The sequence below is a fragment of the Nansenia antarctica genome (assembly GCF_963989245.1).
Source record: "Nansenia antarctica genome assembly, chromosome: 19".
Taxonomy (NCBI): Eukaryota; Metazoa; Chordata; class Actinopteri; order Argentiniformes; family Microstomatidae; genus Nansenia; species Nansenia antarctica.
The window spans coordinates 24,181,912-24,204,115 of record NC_137692.1 but is presented as its reverse complement, the minus strand read 5'-3'; the positions used below and the strand labels follow the sequence as shown (position 1 = coordinate 24,204,115).

The following is a 22,204-nucleotide window of genomic DNA, read 5'->3' as shown; positions in this document are numbered from 1 at the left end:
CATACTGTTACGTCCTCCTATGTTTTCTGTTCAGTTATCTGTCTTCCCCAGGGAAAAAAAAAAAAAAAAAAAAAAGATCGGTTTTTGCGATCGGCCATTTTTGCCGATCACCGATCGAGTCATTTGGAGTGAAATCGGCCGATTTAAATCGGTGCCCGATAAATCGGAGCATCCCTAGTTAGGGAGTGTGTCCTATACTGTGTAGGCAGAAGATTTGTCATCATTGGTCAGGGCAGGTGTCGGTGTGTGGGCAAATGTGAAGGACTTCACCACTTAATCTCCTGGCACATGGTTGAAACATCAACAAACATCAACCTTTTGTTTGGGCTAGAATTCCCCCCTGTAACCAAGCTACATGTTTGGGCGGGGGGGGGGGGGGTGTCCTATACTGTGTAGGGCAGAGAATGTGTCATCATTGGTCAGGGGCAAACCGACCGACCGGACTCCCCCAACAGTGGCCTTTGAGCAGGAACGTGGCATCACAAGGACACGTATCGGATGATCTCATTGCCAATTGAAATTCCAGGAAGAGATGAGAGCAGAGTGTCTATAGTAAATCAGATGGTGAAGTGAAGCCTTTGGGCAGAGAAGCCTCTCTCTTCACTCTGCTGCTCTGAAATGATTCAGAGTGGGTCTACACTGAGGAGAGGGGAACGGGCCGGCTGGGCTGAATTACTACCACAAGGAGGATAAGACCAGGAGACTTATTTGTGTCCATACTCAAACATTTGATTGACTTAGCATTTCTTTTACCTCCTAGATCTTCTTGACAGTAAAGATAAACAAAATATTAAATCAAATATCCTTAGTCTGATTGGCGTAGCCAATCTAACAGCTGCAGGTTTGTATCTACAGACAGCCGATGGAGGAGAGACTACCATATCATATGTATGTCATGGTCTTGTCATAGTGCCTAATGTTTTACTGTATAGCCCTTTCAGAGATTGTCTGTGTGTGTGTGTCTGTGTGTGTGTGTGTGTGTGTGTGTGTGTGTGTGTGTGTGTGTCTGTGTGTGTTCACTACCCTTGTCACACTATCATCAGTCATATCTTTTGCCTTCCATAATGTGATCATGAGTAAAAAAGAGTTTGAGTTTTCTTTCCGTGTACCAAGAGTTTCTCCGACAGCCTCTTCTCTCTAGTGTCCTCTTCTTAGTGCTGTAATACAAGTACGGTACACACCGAAACCCCTGACTTGCAGATTTATAAGAGATGATTATAGCATGGTATTATTTCTGTAGCCGGTTCCAAGGAAAAGACGTCCCAAGTTAAAAATGTATGACATAACAATGTAACGAGACTAGTAATTACAGAGGATTGGACGCGATTCCCTGGGACACTTAGATTCCCTGGAGGTCTGAGGAGAACTGTTGTCCCTATCAAGTGTTCCAGGGGTTCCAGTGTCAATGATCGGTGTCACTACTTGAGGTGGTGAAGTGGGGTTACAGCCATGTGGGGTTACAGCCATGGCACGGAGCCACGTGTGGAGCATCACCTCCTATCTGAAGAGCGGAGTAAAGCTGCCCTCTGAAGAGCTCTTCTCTGCCTGTTACACTCACGGGACACTTTATTAGGAACACCTGTACACCCATCTCATTCATGGAGGTGGTGTAATGGTGCGTTGAATGTTTTCTGGGCACACGTTGGGCCTCGATGGGTTAAAATCATCACTTGATTGGATTCGCCATGTGCATCCCTTCATGGCCGCAGTGTGTACACCCATCTTTTGATGGCTACTGACTTCTATCAAGATAATGCACAAATGTCACAAAGCAAAAGTCGTCTCAAACTGGTTTCATGAACATTGGCCTTCCCAGTCACTGGATCTGAACCAATAGAACACCATTGGGATGTGGTAGAACGGGAGAGTCACACAGCTTGAAAGAAGTGCATCTATCAAACTTTAAAACATGCAGAGAGGCTAACTGAAGAGTTATATTTCTTTAAACTATTGAGCTTGTTGTAATGCAAAAATGCCAATATTCCGAGAGCCCCATTGTTACTGCAACTGTTATGGAACTTTCACAGCTCTTAGAATGATTCTAGATTTACATAAGAATGATTCTTAGAATGACATAAGAATGATTCTTAGAATGACATTGCTATGCATGACCTGTCCTATTTATCTATCTGACCTTTCAACTACCTAGCATCAACCTTTCTTCACTTCGCTTTACTCGGTATAAGCCGTACTGATTAGCCTCTTAATTGTTCATCTTTCTATACCTCCCCTCTCTCATCCATCCATCCATCCATCCTTTCTCTCATCCATCCATCCATCCTTTCTCTCATCTATCCATTCGTCCGTCCGATCAACCAACCCTAACCAATTTACAAATCTCACTTTATTTCAACGGCCCAGAACATCTTCAACCCTGATTAAAAAAAGCTTTTTGTAGCCCCAAAAAACTCACCCAGTTAACCAACCAACCAACTCAACTGAAGTACCCATCGCTATCTTATCATTCTAGCCATCCAACTAACCAAACCACCTCTAACTTTATCTGCTATCACAATAAGACTCACTTCCTTCCAACTCACCAGCAGATCGAAACGTTAAACCTTTTCCACTACCAAAATAAGTTAACACTTCAATTCAATTCAATTAAACTTTATTCGCAGTGCACTAGGAACATGATTTGGTATTCTACAATGCTAAACAAGCTACAGTACATACAACAACAAGACGACAATGCTCAATACAAAATATACAGTACCAATATGAGTGAATAAATATACTGTACAACTAAGTGCAAGAACATGTAAAGTGCAAGGTGCAATGATCAGGAGTTATTGAGGAGGGCCGTGGCTTTGGGGAAGAAACTGAAGAAAGTGAGTGTGATGTTTTTGCCCATGAAGGTTCTTCTGGACCATAGCTACTTTTTCTAGTTTTAATTGGTATAGTTCGTCCCCCAGCTTCTCCCAGCCCATCCCACCTCTCAATAATATTGATATTTCCATATCTGGATAGAAGATCTTCATCTCTTCATCTCGGTAGAACTGTCAGTCACATCAGCCACTTCGTGACGTTAGAATTATAAGGTTCTATCTCCATTTTTGTAAAAATTGAGTTTTTTTACATAATCTGATCCATTAGGTGTTTATTAATGCCTGTGTGGTGTTATTTTTTTAAAAATGTTGACATTTTTTAGTTAGTAATTCATAAAATACAAAGGTTCCATCTCACAAAACATAATGGAATGTAAAAACTTTGACGCTCAATATCTCTGAACTGCCCTAAACGGAGATAGAACCTTATCATTCTGAACAGAGATAGAACCTTATCATTCTAAGGTCACGACTTCTCACCTCGCCTCCATGCACTCATTTATCAAGCGGTAACAGAACGACCTCAAATCACCTCCACACACATCTGCATATCTGGTTATGTCCTCAGCAGGGGGACGGGCCCTCCACTGTACCACACACATGAACGTTTCCGCTATGAGTCAGACGGCAGAGAGGCAATGAGTCTCTCCTCAACAATCTATAAAGGAAAGTATAGGTCAGGACCATGTCATTCATGCACTGATAGTAAAGCAACGTGTTGTATAGAGCAGTAGGAAGGAGTGGGATGTTGTTTGCATGTTGTGGACGGGAAAAACAAACAAGGAAGCAGAGGAGGGTACTAAGAACACATGCGGAGTGAAGAAACAGTCGGAGGTTTCCTCATAACCACCTTCCCTTGGAAAGACAAGAATGGAAAACAACAACAATGGCTATAACATTCTCTTTTGTCACGGCCCCCCGTCTCATGTTACCCATTTATCTACGTTACTGCGCAATGTGTTGTTTACTCCTAGGAGCAGGTGGCTCCTCGCCTCGCCTGCCTGTCCGACTAGTGAGCTCGTGAGCCACTGAGCTCATAAGCCCCGTTCTCACACGCTGCGCTCTGATCCGCCTGTGGGCGGGGAGTGAATGTATGTCTCCGGCGCATGGCTGCACACACACACAGACACACACACACACACACACACACGTGAGGCTTGTAGTGTGTGGGAGGCTTGTTTAGATAGGGATTTAGTTAGATTCTGCGGGAGCATGTTTCACCAACCCAACCCCTTTTCATCCCAGTTAGTCCCTTGAGGCGGCGGTGGCTCTGAGTCTCTGTTGCTTGCTGCACCATGTGGTCAAGTTGCTGCTCTCTCCCTTTCCTCCCCTCTCCACGCCGTGTTTGGCCTGTGGTTGTTTACATCTTGCAGTGCAGTTCACACACTGGGTGGGGGAGGGGGGTGGGTTGGCGGGGGGATGGAGCAGGAGAGTGAGTGTGTGGTTCATGTGGCAGGTGTGGGGTGCGTGTGCCTGCGAAAGTGCCTAAGGCAGGATCGTTGTGATGTCATTGAGAGCTACTCGCGCTCTCCCAGCTACAGCTACTCAGAGCCAGCCTTTCTAACCCCCCCCCCCCCACACACACACACACACACACACACACACCCCTAGCTCTGCAACAGCACCCAGCAGCCTGAGAGAGGATGCTGGCCAGGGGAGGCTGGTGGAAGTACACACATTTGATACCATTCCTGGTTCTTTTCCTGATGCATTACAATGAGCTTGTCCTCTGATTTCTGCCTCCACCAGCCTCCTCTGATGCTAACATATATGCTGCCTGGATGAACTGCAGTAGAAGGGGCCAGATTCAAGTTTCAGTGTGGTGGCATATTAGAGGATAGAAATGATAAAGAAAAAAATCTAAATAGAAAAAAACAAAGCAAGTTCTTCTTAATGAGACTTATATGTTAACCCCAAATGCTTCATTTTTGCCTAATCAAAACATTAGTAATTGACTTGATGATGATAATACCCATGTAACATAGCTACTTAATCTGGAGAAGATGATATGCTCCCTAGAGCCAGCCAGCCAGCCAGACAGACAGACAGACAGACGGCTGGTAGAACAGTGGTTAGAGCCAGACAGACAGACGGTTGGCTGGTAGAACCGTGGTTAGCGACGGTGATTCTCTCTGAGTTCTGGACTAGTCTTTAGACAGACAGACAGACAGACAGACAGACAGACGGTAACCACGGTGATTCTCTCTGAGTTCTGGACTAGTCTTTAGACAGACAGACAGACAGACAGACAGACAGACAGACAGACAGACAGACGGTAACCACGGTGATTCTCTCTTCTGGACTATCTGGTCTTTAGACAGCAGCTGCTCTACAAACTGGGCCGAAGGGACTTCAGCTGCGGCGCTGCTCACTGCTATAAATACATATGATAGAATGACACTCCCCCTCTCACACACACACACACACACACACACACACACACACACACACCTCTCACACGAGGAGGGGAGGGAGAAACACAAAAGACTGGCAAAGAAATCTGGATATATGCATCGTCTTCTAACAGAGAGGGCCAGCCAGGGTTACTATGACATAGAAAGATGTGTGCGTGTGTGTGTGTGTGTGTGGACATAGGGCCATAAGTAGATTGATGCATGTTGATGATCTATCGGGTTGTTTGATACGGTTATTAAACATGTTTTGTTGTAATTGATTGACGTAGTATTTGTCTTTTTTGTGTGTAAGTTAATAGAATGTAATGGGACATTTCTATTGGATGAGTAGAAGTTTCAGGGACACACGTACTTTATTGGAAGCCTATTATCCAGAATGAACCACTCACAGTACACACAAGACCTGTGTGTGAGACATTTACCATTGATGTCAGGTAACTTAGCAACCAATGCTGCCCTAGTTACCTGAGTGCCATCCAGGCGGTCAGGTTGAGCTGACAGGTTAACACAACACACTCAAGGATATCGGTAAATAAATCCTGGTGGCAACTATCATTTATATCATCTTTTAGCCTTTCGTATGTCTACATTTAAGGGAGGCTCCACCACCAGCCTCCCTTGGTCTACATGGATCCATTTGTTTTGAATTGGTGGTCTTGGAAATTCTTGCCCATGGTCTGCCTTGCCTTTAACATATTTCAGTAGTGAGACATTATTTTGGAATTGATGTATGATGACTTACCGGTTTAGCATTTGTAGCTAGAACAGGAAAAGGGTTGAATGTGGTTTCGGCGAAGTCGTTAATCACATCCCCGGTGTTAGTGGTTTCATATTGAGAATGTCTCTCTGGGTTTGAGTCTTTGCTTTAGCTCGAGGTGTGTCTCATCTCGAAAGAAGGGAAACGGAAAGGGCGGAGAGGTGTGAGTCAGCAGGTGAAACGTGAGTGAGATTGAGAACCGCTGGGCTGCTTCATGAAGGGGACACTTGATCTTCATCTGGCCAGTTCTGGGCTGTGGTTTCAGCACCGGGATGACTCACCTGTAGACTCACTGTAGGCCTAGATCTGGACCTGGTGTGTTTATATCTGAACTCAGTGGCGCTATTATTCACTCATAGCCCAAGTGTCACGAACCTGCACACTCCCACGGCTTTGGTGTCTACGTGAAAAAAAAAAACATAGCCAGGTTGCAATCGCTACCCTAGTTAACCTGTGTCAATGCTAGTTTAACTAGGATAGCATTTGCGACCTGACTTTGTGAATGCAGTGTGTGTGTGTGTGTCTGTCTGTCACGCGCTGATCTCTGAGTTCCTCCAAACCTTGGATCTCAGACCTGTTAGCGTTGGTCCTTTTCTTGGATGGCTTCAGCTCCAGTGTTGTTGTTTGTTTGTCCAGGTTTTATTTCAATTGAAAGGTGGTCAGTTACATACATAACAAAACTAGTGAGGGGACTTGTGTCGGACTCCCACATGTCGAGTCTCTCAATATCTAAGCAATCTTTAGTGTCCTCCAGGTCAAACAAGAGAATACGTTGAGGTTTGATGGAGACATGGTAGAGAGCGAGGCCACGCCCCCTCTCTTCTATATCCTTCCGACAGGAAGTACATCTGACAGTAGGGGATGCCTAACCAACGCTTCCCTCTGGGGTTAGGGTTAAGGGGCGTGTAGTCAGTCATGGCGCTTTTCCAGTCGTGCTGCCCGATCACGTCTCTTCACAACACTGGCTCCCCGCTGGTGGAATGAGCTCCCCACGGCTGTCAGAACTACAGAGTCACTACCCATCTTCCGTCGTAGACTGAAGACCCATCTCTTCAGGTTACACCTTAACTGCTCCTCCTGAGACTTCTACTGCCCCCCAGCACTGCGTCTCCTGAAGACACCCCCTATCCCCTCTACTGTGTCCCTAAAAACTTCTATTGCCCCCCTTGTACTGTTTCTCCAGTGTAAAATAAAATAAAATAAAAGGTTTAGAAGAAGGTGATAGGAGAAGGTTTTTCCTTCTATCAGTGGCCCCGGGCCTGAGCCGGATTACTCTTCCTGCTACGACTGGTGGATTGATGATTCACTTGCTTAGTATTCAAATGTATCGATTGTAAGTCGCTTTGGAATAAGGCGTCTGCTAAATGCCAAAAATGTAAATGTAAAATGTTTTCCATTGATGGGAAAGGGACGGCACGGTACAGCACACATTTGTATCTTACCCGTACCGTACTTTCAGAAGCCGGGACAGTAGGAGGAGTTAAGTGTCATAAGAGTCACTCTTCACTTTAATAAGTGCCGCTATACAGCTCACCAGGGGGGGGGAAATGCGACAAGAATTATGCCAAAATTCAGCACTATCATGCACAGAGATCAGCTATAGCGTCCACTAAATACAGTCTACTTAGACCTAAGGTGGCCACACCTGGCATTTCCATATAATGAAATAGGCCTTAGAAAACAAGAATGATCAAGAAGAATGTTGTTTGATTTAGGACCGTATCTAACCTGTTTCTTTTCTCTCTCCCTCTCTAGGAAGAAGTATTTGTCGGATTTGGAACAGTCAGTGAACACAGAAGAATACACAGTCCCTCAAGGACATCAGCGGGTGAACAGAGTTATTTATAAATATCCACCATCCGGTATATTGAGTGACCGTATTGAAGTCGGCCCAACAATTGAAGCCCCATATTGTTTAACAGTCTTTCTTACTTTATTGTATATCTACTGTATAGACCAGGGGACACTGGTGGAGGTAGAGATGGGAGGAGAGGCTCATTGTAATGTGTTGTTTGGATTGAGGATTGGTACCAGTGTTTGATTTCATGCATTACAATGGGCCTGTCCTCCTATTCACAACCTCCACCAGCCTCCCCTGGTATAGACCTAGTTACTTTAATAATAATAGTAATAACTTTATTTGTATAGCACTTTACATCAAAGTGCTTTACAATAGGTAAGCAACAACAAACACATTTAAAACAACTATTTCAATTAAAAAACACACATAATTTCACAGTACAAATACAATAGGTAAACAACAATTTAAAACAATTTAAAAACAACTATTTCATCTTTACTTACAGCAGATTGGCTGTGTATTGTATTGAGGTTGGCCAACTGATTGAGACCCCCTCCCCCCGCCCCCCGCCCTCTCTGTTTTGTGTTCTGACAGTAACTCCCACTCAGGAGAAGAAGCCCAGAGGCCGGCCCCCGCGGGCCCTGACTGCAAAGAGGGTCTCGGCAGGTGTCGCCCCTCCCCTGTCGCCCGCCCGGGGCAAACCAGAGGGCTCGCACGGCTCGCGGCCGGGGGAGACGAAGGTGAAACGGTTACCCGGCAGACCGCCCGGATCTGGAGAGAAGAGGAGAGGCCGCCCCCCTGCCTCTGGTAGCCAGCGGTCGGGGGGTGGCTGGCAGGTCAGCAGCCACGCAGCAGCGGGGGGAGGAGATGACGGCGGCAGACACGCACGGCTGGACACGCCCGGCTCCTCCGCCGCTCTGCACCACCGCAAGGACGCCGCGTCGGCGGCGGAGGAGGAGAGGGACCGACGCAAGGCGGCCGCCAACAAGAGGACTCCGCTGGGGTCCGTCCAGACGACGACGCAGGACGCCGAGGCCACGCCCCCCCCCGCCAAAGGGGGCCGTCCAGGGGACTCCAGGGGGGTGACCAAGCTGAAGAGGCTGAAGGAGACGAAGCTCGGCCCTCTCAAGAAGTCGCGGCTCCTCAAGAGCGTCGTCGCCAACGCCAAGAAGGGCGGAGTCCCGGTTCCCGGCGCGCCCCGCCGCAGACGAGGGCGACCCCCCTCCGCCGAGCGTCTCAAAGCCGAGGCCTTGGCCGCAGCCGCCGCAGCCTTGGCCTCTTCGTCGTCCTCCTCCTCCTCTTCCTCTGGGTCCGAGACTGGCCTGACCGAGGCGGGGGGGGGGCGGGGGGAAACAGAGGGCCTTCAGCAGGGTCCGCAGGGACAGAGACACAGACCCCCACCCCCACCGCCACACCCCCCAGGCCAGCAGGCTGTCGGACGAGGCCTCCAGCCCGGACCTCCACGGCTCTTCCCGACACTCCAACTCCAGCCCCCCGGCCTCCCCGTCTCCCTCCAAGCAAGGGGGGGCGGGGGGCGCTGGCCGGCCACCGGGGCTGAGGCAGAGCCCCCGCCACGCCAACGTCAAGCCCGTCAGGATAGTCCCTCCCTCCAAACGCACTGACGCCGCCATCGCCAAACAGCTGCTGCAGCGCGCCAAGAAAGGGGCGCAGAAGAAGAAGAATCAGCTGCTGGAAAAGGAGGTGGTGGCCTTCGGAGGAGGAGGGGGAGGGCCCGGCGGGGGGGAGGCGGGGGTGGGGGGGCCGATGGAGGTGGGGGTGGGCATCCGGAGGAGGAGGAGAACCCAGCTGAAGAACATCCGCCAGTTCATCATGCCCGTGGTCAGCACGGTGTCCCTGCGCATCATCAAGACGCCCAAGCGCTTCATCGAGGACAACGAGGGCAGCTTCGGGACGCACCCCCACCCCCACCACATGAAGGTGGCCAGACTAGAGCCCGCGCCGTCTGTTGTCTTAGCTCCGCCCCCCCCTCAGCAGCCAGCCTCCGCCCCCTCCGCCTCCACCCCCTCCCCCATGCTGGTGTCGACAGCTACTTCTGTCACCGCTACTAATACCGCTGCTGCTACAGCCGGGACCCCCCCTGTCCCAGGCAACGCCTTCTCCCTCCCTTCTCCCCCCCTGCTTCCTCCTCCTCCCACCACCACCCCCGGTACACCATCCGGAGGTCCCGCCATCGCCATGACGACCGCCGGCAGCCTCCTCAACAACAACAACAACGGCAGCGCGGCCAACAGCAACGGCGGAGGTCGCTTCAGCAGCAGCGCGGCGTCCTGCGGCTCCAGCGCTGTGTCCCAGCGCTCCTCCCAGCTGTCGTCGGGCGAGGAGTCGTCCCGCTCCAGCAGCCCCAGCCTGGAGGAGGACGACTCCTCCTGCGACGACTCCCAGGCTTCGGAGGGCACGCAGGCCCTGTCGGGGGAGGAGGAACCGGAGGACGAGGAACCACCTCACCACGACCACGACCACCTCCTCCTCCACCACCACCACGACCACCTCCTCCACCACCACGACCACGATCGATCGCCGTCCTCCCAGGGGGGAGAGCGAGGAGGAGGAGACGCCAGCAGCCTCCTTCTCCTCCACGCCTCCTCCTCCTCCTCCAGGACCTCCCGGCCCCCCTCGCCGTCTGAGCCTCAGCCGGAGCGCGCGGCGTTGGCGGAGAGGGGGCGCAGGGGGCGCAGGGGACAGAGAGTGGGCAGGGGGGGTAGTGGTCTGGGGGTACGGGGGAGAGGCAGCCTCGCCACCACCCGAGGGAAGAAGGCCATCATCAGCCCCGCCACGGGGGTGCTCATGTCCTCCTCGTCCCTCGTTGGGTCTCAACAAGCTTCCTCTACGGCCTCCTCATCCTCCTCCCCCCCGCCGCCCCCTCTCCTCACCCCCCTACAGCCTCCCCAATCTTCCTCCAACAGCGAGCACCAGTCCCCCTGGATCTTGCCCCCCCACTTCCTGTCGGGACCCTCAGTGCACTCTAGTCTCCTGGACAAACGCAGGTCAGTTGACTTCGACATGCAGCTTCTAACCTCCCGTGAAAGAAAAGAATGATGTTGAACTGTTGAATCTTTTTACTGAATTACATTTTTGGTGAATTTAGTTGAAACATAACGACAGTTCTCTAGTCGTGAGTTTTGTGTCAAAACCAGGAGATGATGTCATAATGGTTAACGTGATTGGATGAACGCCAAATGACAATATTTATTCATTCAGCAAGTTTTTCCCTGTGAGCCAGCCAAGTTTAAAATGAATGCAATAATTAAGCAATATCACACAAGAGGGAGTGTGTTATACTGAGTATCAGCACGGCTGTGATTGGGTTGTAGGTACGAGGCCGCAGGCATCAGTACGTAGCTACTTTGTATTAACGGTCATTTAGCAGAACATCTGTGCGGCGGAGTGATACATATAGTTAATAGTCCCAGTGCTGTTATACTGTATATCAGCACTCATGGAATGCCTCTTGTCCAATCAAATTACTTGGTCGGACCTAACTGTTGTATAATGTCGGTTGGTTTGTTTTGTTTTGAATGTTGAAACATTCTTTCCTCCCCTCCTCCCCAGGTCCATCCTGAGAGAGCCCACCTTCCGCTGGACCTCCCTGTCCCGCACCGAGCTGCAGTACTTCTCCTCCGCTAAATACGCCAAGGAGGGCCTTATCCGCAAGCCCATCTTCGACAACTTCCGCCCTCCCCCTCTCACAGCCGAAGACGTGGGTCTGATGCCCTCGGGCGCCAGCGCAGGGGGGGTGGGGCCGGGGTCCGGCTTCCCCGCGCCGGGTGGGAGCGGCGGCTCGGGGGGACCCGGGGGGGGGGCGCGCCTGTTCTCCCCCCTGCACCACCACCAGCACCCTTCGTCCCGCTACGAGACGACGACGCAACAACACCAGAAGCGCAGCCCGCTGCTCCGTGCCCCGCGCTTCACCCCCAGCGAGGCGCACTCCCGCATCTTCGAGTCGGTCACCCTGCAGTCGTCGTCGTCGGTCAGCAGCCCCGGCTCGCTGTCCCCGCTCCAGTCCTCGTCGTCGGGCAGGAGGCGGAGGAGGAGGCGCGCTCTGGGGATTCTGCGCGGCCAACCGCACTCGCCATCCCACTCCATGACCCGACGGAGCAGCCAACCCGGCAGCCAGATGATGGAAGGAAGAGGCTCGTCGTCTGAGATGATGTTGCCACCGCCGGGCTCCTCCGTCTCCTGCAGTAACCCTGGGGTTAACCCGGGGGTGGGGGTCGTCTCAGCCAGTAGTGCCTTACCCTCCTCCACCCCCTTCAGCACCTTCCCCTCCAGCCCCGGCAAGAGAGCGGCCGGCGGTAACCCCGCCTCGGTCTCCTCGTCCTCCTCTTCCTCCACCACCCCTTCGTCCTCCCACTCCCAACTCTTCCCTGTGTTCGCTCCGAGCCCCCAGGACCAGAAGGGGGGAGGAGGCAGAGGAGCCGGGAAGGGAGGAGGGGGAGGGAGCCGAGAGCGCAGAGACAACGCCACCTCCGCTTCTTCCAGAGAACAGCAGCAGCAGCAGCCTCCCAGGGAAGGGAAGGACAACCGGGAGACGGAGAGGAGCCGAGAACGGGAGAAGGAGAACAAGAGGGAGGGGAAGAAGGATTGGGGGGAGAAGAGGGGTGGGAAGGTCTCCTCCTCCACCACGGAGGCCTCGTCCAACGCGGCGTCCAGCCTGTTCGCGGTGGAGGGCAGCAGGGAGATGGAGGAGTCGCTGTCGTCCTCTCTGGCTCCCAAGAAGACCCCCGGCAGGAAGAAGTCCTTGTGCGTAGACTCTGGTACTGAAGCCTCTGCCGCTGTTGCTGTTGCTGCTGCTGTTGCTGGTTCTGCTGGTACTCCCACAGACCTGGGAACAGTCCACCCATCTCCGCCTCCCTCCCTAGCCAAGGGACGCCTGTCGAAGAAGGGCCGGCCTGTAGAGAGGGGAGGTGCGGAAGGAGCTGAGCCGGGGGAGGAGAAGGAGAAACCAAGTGCCCCCACCGCCCAGCCGCAGCCAGGTGGCCCCCCAGGAGGACAGACAGGCAAGCAGCCCCCAGCCCCCTCCCTGGGCTCCATGCTGGCCCATGCTGAGCGGCAGCCGGTCACAGACAAGCGGGTCGTGGGGCTGCTGAAGAAGGCCAAAGATCAGCTGTTTAAGATCGAGAAGAGCAAGTCTCTGAAGTCTCCGGACCAGCCTAAAGTCCAGGTCAGTCTTCTTGTCTCTCCGTGACGTTAGAATTTAGAATTATAAGGTTCTATCTCCGTTTTTGGTCAAAATTGACTTTTTTTTTTTTAACATAATCTGATCCATTAGGTGTTTATTAATGCCTGTGTGGTGTTATTTTTTTAAATGTTGACATTTTTGAGTTAGTAATTCATAAAATACAAAGGTTCCATCTCACAGAACATAATGGAATGTAAAAACTTTGACACTCAATATCTCTGAACTACCCTAAACGGAGATAGAACCGTAGAATTCTAAGCTCACGATTAAACGCCTGTCTACAAGAATGACGTTAAAGTAAATAAGCGTTTGTGTCCTAATACCGGCTCCAAATAAACTGTTTATCGGTATGTGTTCTCTGTTGCTATTGGCCGACGATTAGAGCCACGCACATGATTCAGAGCGACCGTTACTGATATGTATTCAACAGTCTTGACAGACCGTTTACAGTAGTCTTGTATGGAAACGCTAATAAAATACCATCTCTTATCAAAGATGAATCTGGTGTAGGAGTGCGTGAAGTGGCGTAGCACACTAAGGCACATGCCATATCATCGCAACGGTCCCTGGTTCAATTCCGGCTATCGAAATATCCTGCATGTCCTCCCCCCCCCCCCTCTCTCTCTCTCTCTCTCTCTCTCTCTCTCTCTCTCTCGCCCATCCTGTCAATCTCTACCGTCCCAATAAAGTAGAAATGCCCTACAAACATATTTAAAAAAAGAAAGAAAGGGAAAGAAAAAATGAAAGAAAGGATGAATCTGGTTTGGACTTGATTGTAGGCTGGTAATGTTGATCTAATGTTAGTGGATATTTGTTCTCAGTGTGATATATTGAGCTCTGTCAGTGGCAGCGTGGCGTTAAACACAATAACCGCTGGTCTCCAATAATCGTCCGACCTCCAGTATGCTGCCGGGCACGCTCCACGGTCGGAGCAAATAAAGGCCCGGGCTACTAAAAACATTTTGGAGCACGCCTCATCAAGAACCTAGGAAAAAGCTTTGACGTGATTCTGTAAATATTTGCTATAAATAGGAGGGTGAGTGTTTGATGTTTGAACTCGGACTGAAACTTGATAATAGGAAAGTCCCCTGTTAGGGTTTTTATTCAGGGGGGGAACTCGGAAACCGACTTCATACATAATGCAGACAGCAAGCAGTAGCAGAAACGCTTTGGAAAATACTTTCCCTTTTCCTTTGAGTACACTCAAAATGCTTTGAGTCGGAACATTAAGTAAAGTGATAAAAGTGTTTTACGCCCGGTTCGGATATATTAGACGTGAAGAGATGAAACTGCAACTTTTCAGAATTCCGTTTTCATTTGAGCTTACAAACATTGCGACCTTAAACTGTCTGGTTCCATTCAATGCATTACAATGAGCCTGTCCTCCGATGTCTACCACCACCAGCCTCCTCTGGTTCATATCTAACACGACACTGACCAGACCAGACGCTAACCGTCCCCCGATGTGAACTGGGATGTAGGGATCCCTCCTCCTCCTGTTACGTGACCAGTGGTTGACGTGTGTCTGTGTTGGGGCGGCTGTGGCTCAGGAGGTAGAGGAGCCGCTGTCTAATGATCGCACGGTCGGCAGATCGGCGGTTCGAGTCGAGCCCCGGCTGGCCACATGTCGAAGTGTCCTTGGGCAAGCCACTGAACCTCAAATTGCTCCCAATGAGCAGGGCCGGCGGGCGCCTTGCATGGTAGCTTGCCGCCATTGGTGTGTGAATGTGTGTGTAAATGGGTCAATGAGAGGCTGTTGTAAAGCGCTTTGGATAAAGGCGCTATATAAGTGCGGTCCAAACAAGCTCACAGCTTGTTTACATTACTCCCTTCTGGACAGCGGTACAGGGCCACCAGGACAAAAACATCACAACACTTGAACAGTTTTTTCCCCAAAGCCACGGCCCTTCTCAATAATTGCTGATCATTGTACCTTGCACTTTACATGTTCTTGCACTTAGTTGTACAGTATATTTATTCATAATATCCACTCATATTGGTACTGTATATTTTGTCTTGAGTATTGTCGTGTTGTCGTCTTGTTGTTGTATGTACTGTAGCTTGTTTAGCATGGTAGAATACCAAATCATGTTCCTAGTGCACTGCACATGGCCAATAAAGTTGAATTTAATTGAATTGACCATTTACCATTTGTTCCCAGGGCCAGGAGAGTGACTCGTCCGAGACGTCGGTCCGCGGCCCGCGCATCAAGCACGTGTGTCGCCGCGCCGCGGTGGCGCTGGGCCGCAACCTGGCCGTGTTTCCTGACGACATGCCCACCCTCAGTGCCTTGCCCTGGGAGGAGAGGGAGAAGATCCTGTCTTCCATGGGGAACGATGGTAAGACTCACAAGTCAAAAAGAAAGAAAAAAACATGAATAGCAAAAAAAAAACTGGCAGAAGACAAACTGGGAGAGGAGAGGGTGACAGTAAGTACATCCAGACAGAAGGTCTGGTGGACAGCGGTGTGAACTTGTCACCTTTCGGCGAAATCCTACATCTTCACCTCAAAATAGGTCATCCACGTGAATCTTGTAGATCTGAAAAAAGGATTTGTCGGGGGTGGTGGGTGGGGTAACATCTCATCCAAGTGACATGATGCGCGAGCTAACATCTTCTTGTCTGCTAAACTCCGCTGCTGTTGAAATCACTGGAGAACACAGTCATGGTAAGCGACCTGTTTTCTGAATAATGATGTGGGGTGTTAAGGTCAGGGCCGCTGCTACTTACACGCGCATCGTTGTTAGACCACCGTTAGTGCTAGCTAGCGCTATTCCACCTGCCACCGCTAGTGCAAGCACTATCAATTTAGCAGCGTTAGTGCTAAAGCTAAAGCTATCCCCCCCAAGGTTAGACATTTAGCATTTATTATTTTCTTCGTTTTCAGGCAAAACAAATGTTGGTACCTTTTTGGGGCCATCACCAGTTTTCACCCCTGAGTGTAGTGTTCAGGTTAAACACCCCTGAGTGTTCAGGTGTAGTGTTCAGGTTAAACACCAACCAAGCACATCTGTCTGGCCCACCTCCCCTACCCCACCACAACCCAGAGTTAGAGTTTTTTTTCTCAATTGTTAGGAACATCCTCACGTCCTCTCCTCCTCTCCTCTCCTCCTCACGTCCTCTCCTCCTCTCCTCCACTCCTCCTCTCCTCCTCTCCCCTCTCCTCTCCTCCCTCCTCCACTCGCTTCGTCCTAAAAAAGCATTGGAGAAGAACGTGTAGTAGGGGGAGCCTAAACCTCCTCCTCCAACGTGTCTTTAGTAGGACACAAGGACACGAGTGGAGGACAGAGTAGAGGACAGAGCAGGGAGGCACGCGTGTTCTTAACAATTGAGGAAAAAGGCTTCAGTAAAAAAAAGAAAAGGTTCATAGTGTAAAAACTCATGCACACACTCACTGACACACTCACACACTCACTCACTCACACACACTCACACTCACACACTCACTCACACACTCACTCACACACTCACACACTCACTCACTCACACACTCACACACTCACACACACACACACACACACACACACTCACACACTCACTCACACACTCACTCACACACTCACTCACACACTCACTCACACACTCACACTCACACACTCACACACTCACACACTCACACACTCACACACTCACACACTCACTCACACACTCACACACTCACTCACTCACTCACACACTCACTCACTCACTCACACACTCACTCACACACTCACTCTACCTATGCAGGATTTTAATTGAGTGACACTGGTGAACAACGCCAAAGACTTACGCAGAACTCTGAGGACTGGCTCATTGTGATGATTGATACCATTCCGTATTCCGTTCCGTGCATTACAATGAGCCTATCCTCCGATTTCTACCTCCACCAGCCTCCCCTGACACAGACACAGTGTATGCCGTGGGGTTAGACATGTTCCTGTTACCTAAGCTGTGTGGTAAGCGTTCCTCTTGTAGAGTCGTAGGTTAGTCATAACCCTAACCCTAAGATACGTCATGGAATGGACGGTGGTATAGTTGGGTTTTGTATAGACTAACTTATACACTCACCGGTTACTTCCATTAGGTGCACCTTTTCAACTTGTCGTTAATGCAAATATCTAATCAGCCAATCACGTGGCAGCAACTCAATGCATTTAGGCATGTAGACATGGTCAAGACGAGTCAGGCAAACCAAAGTTCAAACCAAGCATCAGAATGGAGAAGAAAGGTGATTTAAGCGACTTTGAACGTGGCATCATGGTTGTTGGTGCCAGACGGACTGGTTTGAGTATTTCCAAAAGTGCTGATCTACTGGGATTTCCCCACACAACCATCTCTAGGGGTAACAGAGAATGGTCAGAAAAAGAGAAAATATCCAGTGAGCGGCAGTTCTCTGGGCGAAAATGAAAATGGTGGCGGTGGTGTAACAGTGTGGGGTGAGGGGTGTGGGGGTGTGGGGGTGTGTAACAGTGTGGAGGATATCTTCTTGGCACAAAGCTTCTGCAACTGCGTGACGCTAGAATGTCAACATGGACCAACGTCTCTGAGGAATGTTTCCAGCACCTTGTAAAGAAGAATTATGGCAATTCTGAAGGCAAAATCGATCCAAGCGATCCAACCCAGTACTAGCAAGGTGTGCCTAATAAAGTAGCCAGTGAGTGTATGTCTAATGTCTAATGTTTCTATAACGTTGTGCTGTAAATGGTTACCCCCCCCCACCCCCTGTAGATAAATCGTCAGTAGCGGGGTCTGAAGAGGCGGAGCCCCAGTCCCCTCCCATCAAGCCCGTGACGCGGCACAAGACCATCCAGGAGGCGGGGGGGCCGCCCAGGAAGGGGCGCCGCTCTCGCCGCTGCGGCCAGTGCCCGGGCTGCCAGGTGCCTGAGGACTGCGGCGTCTGCACCAACTGTCTGGACAAGCCCAAGTTCGGGGGCCGCAATATCAAAAAGCAATGCTGCAAGTGAGTCTGAGGGTCTTCAAAAAGGCTTCTACCTTCCCTACCAGAGTGGTATATTACGTGAGCTTAGAATGATAAGGTTTTATCTCCATTTAGAATGATAAGGTTCTATCTCCGTTTAGAATGATAAGGTTCTATCTCCGTTTAGAATGATAAGGTTCTATCTCCGTTTAGAATGATAAGGTTCTATCTCCGTTTAGGGCAGTTCAGAGATATTTAGCGTCAAAGTTTTTACATTCCATTATGTTTTGTGAGATGGAACCTTTGTGTTTTGTATTTTATTAATTACTAACTCAAAAATGTCAACATTTTAAAAACAACACCACACAGGCATTAATAAACACAGAATGGATCAGATTATGTAAAAAACTCAATTTTGACAAAAATGGAGATAGAACCTTATAATTCTAACGTCACGATTAGAAGAGTGGTGCCAATTTCTTTTTGGGCTAACGCTTGGCTAGGACGGCTCTAAATAGTTCCTTTATGCTTCACACCTATGAAGCATGGTTGCCAGGCGACCAAGTGTTTGTCTGGCCTAGCCAGTCTGAGTTTTTTCCAATTGTGTGGTAGTGTTTTTTATTGTTTTACTTGAGAATAGGGATGACGTTTTGGAGAAACTGCATTCTTTTCATCCATTTTTAGCGCCACCCACTTACATATCTTATCCTAACCCTAAAAAATCTATATTGGTTAAATCAGGAAGGAATGTTTAACTACTTGATGCCTCCAGTCATTTCATTGGTGCCACTCTTCTAATACCACTCTGTACCCTACAGAGTACACTACAGTTGTAGCCTCAGTTTGAAGGGTTCACCACTGTTACTTTTCTTAAAACCATTGATTTAAAATGTATTAGAATACAATCCAAACGTCATTAGCACCACAGACAACCACAATATATCGAATGAATGTGTCTGAATGTGTGTTTGACGTTGTGTCTTTCTGTACACCATTGTCACAGAGTCAGGAAGTGCCAGAACCTGCAGTGGATGCCTTCTAAGATGTTCCTCCAAAAACAGGTCAAAGGTCGGTGTCTTGTTAAAAAGCCTTTTTAAACCCTGTAAAGCCTGTATTGTATCTGTTACGGTACATGTGGGAAAACTAGGGTTAGGGTTAGGTGCTACGTCGACTTGGTACATGCTGGCATGTCTAACCCTAGCACCCTAGCACCTAATCCTAACCCGAGTTTTCCCACATGTACCGTAACATATCACATAATATGTACCATACCACATAAAGACACAATCAATCATGTTCTCTCTGTATCTCACGGCCTGGTATCTCCTTGTACCTTGTCAGGTAAAAAAGACAAGAAGAAAAACAAATTGTCTGAAAAAAAAGAGTCGGGGCTTCATCCCGCCGTCAAAGGCCCGATCTCCGAGTCAGGCCTCAAACCGGGCCCGCCCTCCTTGAAGGAGGACCCACCTCGCAAGAAGAACGAGACGCCTCCCCCGAAGCCAGGGGAGGAGAGGCAGAGACCACAGCCGCCCTCACAGCAGCAGCAGTCCTCTCCTGCCCCCACCCCGACCCCCAGCCCTACCCCGAACGAGCCCCCCCAACCCCCCACGATAGCCCCGGCCTCCGGCCCGACAACGACGGAGCCCAAACAGCCCTCCTCGGCCCCCGGCACCGCGTCCAGCAGGAAGGAGCGCAAGCTCCAGCAACCCACCCCTCCTTCCTCCTCGTCTCCCTCCTCTTCCTCGTCCCCCCAGAGCTCCTCCCCCTCCCCGCCCCACTCACAGTCCCAGCAGCCCCCCCCGCTGCAGCAACTACAGAGGCCTCAGAACCAGGCGCCGCCAAAAAAGGACGGGGGGCCGCCCAAGTCTCCGCCCACGGAGCCCAAGAGGAAGTCCCAGCAGCAGCCCAGCTTGGCCACGCCCACGGCAGACACGGGTCAGAGCACATCAGGTAATCACAAAAATAAATAAATAAATACGGTACATGTGGGAAAACGGTTTATGTCAGCATTTCCCGGGACATGCCAGCATGAACCGTTGGCTTAGGACATGCCGACATAAACCGTTTTCCCACATGTACCGTAACATATATACAGTATATTATTCCTTCCTTCTTCTTCCCTTCTTTCTGCTTTCTCAACTTCCTTCTTTCTTCTTCTTCTTTTGAATTATGTTAATTAACCGTTCTACTTGTACAACTTGTTGTTGTTCTCTCAGCAGCTGAAGTCAAACAGCTGAAGAAGCTTAACCCTCGCTCTGCCCCTCCTCCACCTAAACGCAAACCAAAAGACAAGGTAAGTTACCCTACTATCTAGACCCAGTACCATCCCTGTAGACCCAGTACCAGCTATCTAGTCCCAGTACCATCCCTGTAGGCCCAGTACCATCCCTGTAGACCCAGTACCAGCCCTCTAGACCCAGTCCCAGGCCTGTAGACCCAGTACCATCTCTCTAGACCCAGTACCATCCCTGTAGACCCAGTACCATCCCTGTAGGCCCAGTGCCACCCCTGTAGGCCCAGTACCCCTCCTGTGGGCCCAGTGCCGCCCCTGTAGGCCCGGTGCCACCCCTGTAGACCCAATAGAAGCCATGTAGACCCAGTGCCATCCCTGTCGACCCAGTACCATCCCTGTATTCCATATAAGAGGATGATGATGACTTAGGCATGATGTCATGATGATGACGACTTAATTGTCCACATTAGGAATTCACTCTGGCATAATGCCAATGGTCACATGATACTGTAGACAGACACACATTACAATATGACATTTTACAAACCAGCATACACTAGTATTCATTCATTCATTCATAGGAGTACACATTTCAGTCCTAGTGGCTAGCTACCTCTTGTTAACTCTCTCCCCCCCACCCCCCTCCCCCCTCCCTATCAGGAGAAGCCACTGGCCCTTATACCTGACAGCAGTACTTTAAATATGACATTTACAAACCAGCGTACACTAGTATTCATTCACAGGAGTACACATTTCAGTCCTAGTGGCTACCTTTTTGTTAACTCCCACCCCCTCCCCCTCCCTAGCAGGAGACGCCACTGGCCCTTATACCTGACAGCAGTACTTTAAACTCGCTGCCAATGGTCACATACTGTAGACAGACACACAATACTACAATATGACATTTACAAACCAGCATACACTACTAGTATTCATAGGAGTACACATTTCAGTCCTAGTGGAAGCTACCTCTTGTCTAACTCCCCCCCCCCTCCCCCCTCCACAGCAGGAGAAGCCACTGGCCCTCATACCTGACAGCAGTACTTTAAACTCGCTGTAGACAGACACACATTACAATATGACATTTACAAACCATACAGCATACACTAGTATTCATAGGAGTACACATTTCCAGTCCTAGTGGCTACTACCTCTTGCAGTGATTCCCACAGCATGTTAATACTTAGGGGGGCCCCTAATGGCTCCCCCCAAAGTATAATGTGTGCTCAGTGAGTAAAAAAAACTTAAAAAACTTTATACTTTGGGGGGAGCCACCCATACATTATACTATACCAGTGTGGAGGTTTCTGTCTTAAATTTGATATAGATCATGTTCTTTGTTGGTTTGTGAGGATGTTCATACACACTTGGTAAGATGTGTGTGTGAAAGAAGACCACAAAAAACAGCAGTGACTGCTCTCAGCTGTTTAACACTTAAAGACCTAGACACCATCACCAGTTGTAGGTTGTCTGAAGTGCAGTGTTACTATGAAAATTCACTAGAATGCGGGAATTGAGGAAAAAAAAACTCAAACATTTTCGCAGGGGGGGGCCCACGCAGCCACCCCCCCCCCCCCCGCCCCGAGTCGTTCCCCCAAAGTATATTTCATTTCTGCGGGAATCACTGTCTTGTTAAATCTCTCCCACCCCTCCCTCCCTAGCAGGACAAGCCGCTGGCCCTCATACCTGACAGCAGTACTTTAAACTCGCTGAGCACTCCCTCGACCGGGGGCCACGCCGCCCAGCAGCAGAGGGCTGCCTGCGACGGAGTGCATCGCATCAGAGTGGATTTCAAGAGGGACTGTGACGTGGAGCGGGTGTGGGAGGCGGGCGGCCTGAGCCTCGTCACCTCCGCGCCGATCACGCCCCGGGTGGTCTGCTTCCTGTGCGCCAGCAGCGGCAACGTGGAGGTGAGAGAGAGGCTGGCGTCTCGTTTGTGTGTGTGTTTGTGTGTGTGTGTGTGTGGAGGTGAGAGGAGAGCGTGAGGCTGGCGTCTCGTTTTGGAATCGGAACATTTGGATTGGTTGCTGGGATCCGTGTAGTTCCTACTTTCACCAGCTGCCAGTCACATGATC

At 50.1% G+C, this 22,204-nt stretch overlaps 1 protein-coding gene across 1 annotated transcript in view; it reads left to right on the top strand.

Moving 5' to 3' along the window:
• Positions 1-22,204, top strand: part of kmt2a (lysine (K)-specific methyltransferase 2A) — a gene marked incomplete at both ends in the record, with an annotated part of 60,911 nt that overhangs the window by 5,421 nt on the left and 33,286 nt on the right. The window contains 12 exons of the mRNA XM_080549075.1: positions 7,755-7,827; positions 8,395-9,131; positions 9,223-9,907; positions 9,983-10,805; positions 11,371-12,189; positions 12,301-12,982; positions 15,162-15,339; positions 17,707-17,938; positions 18,900-18,964; positions 19,238-19,831; positions 20,113-20,189; positions 21,791-22,039. Coding sequence (XP_080405201.1) covers positions 7,755-7,827; positions 8,395-9,131; positions 9,223-9,907; positions 9,983-10,805; positions 11,371-12,189; positions 12,301-12,982; positions 15,162-15,339; positions 17,707-17,938; positions 18,900-18,964; positions 19,238-19,831; positions 20,113-20,189; positions 21,791-22,039 — 5,214 coding nt within the window. The remainder of the gene's footprint in view (positions 1-7,754; positions 7,828-8,394; positions 9,132-9,222; positions 9,908-9,982; positions 10,806-11,370; positions 12,190-12,300; positions 12,983-15,161; positions 15,340-17,706; positions 17,939-18,899; positions 18,965-19,237; positions 19,832-20,112; positions 20,190-21,790; positions 22,040-22,204) is intronic.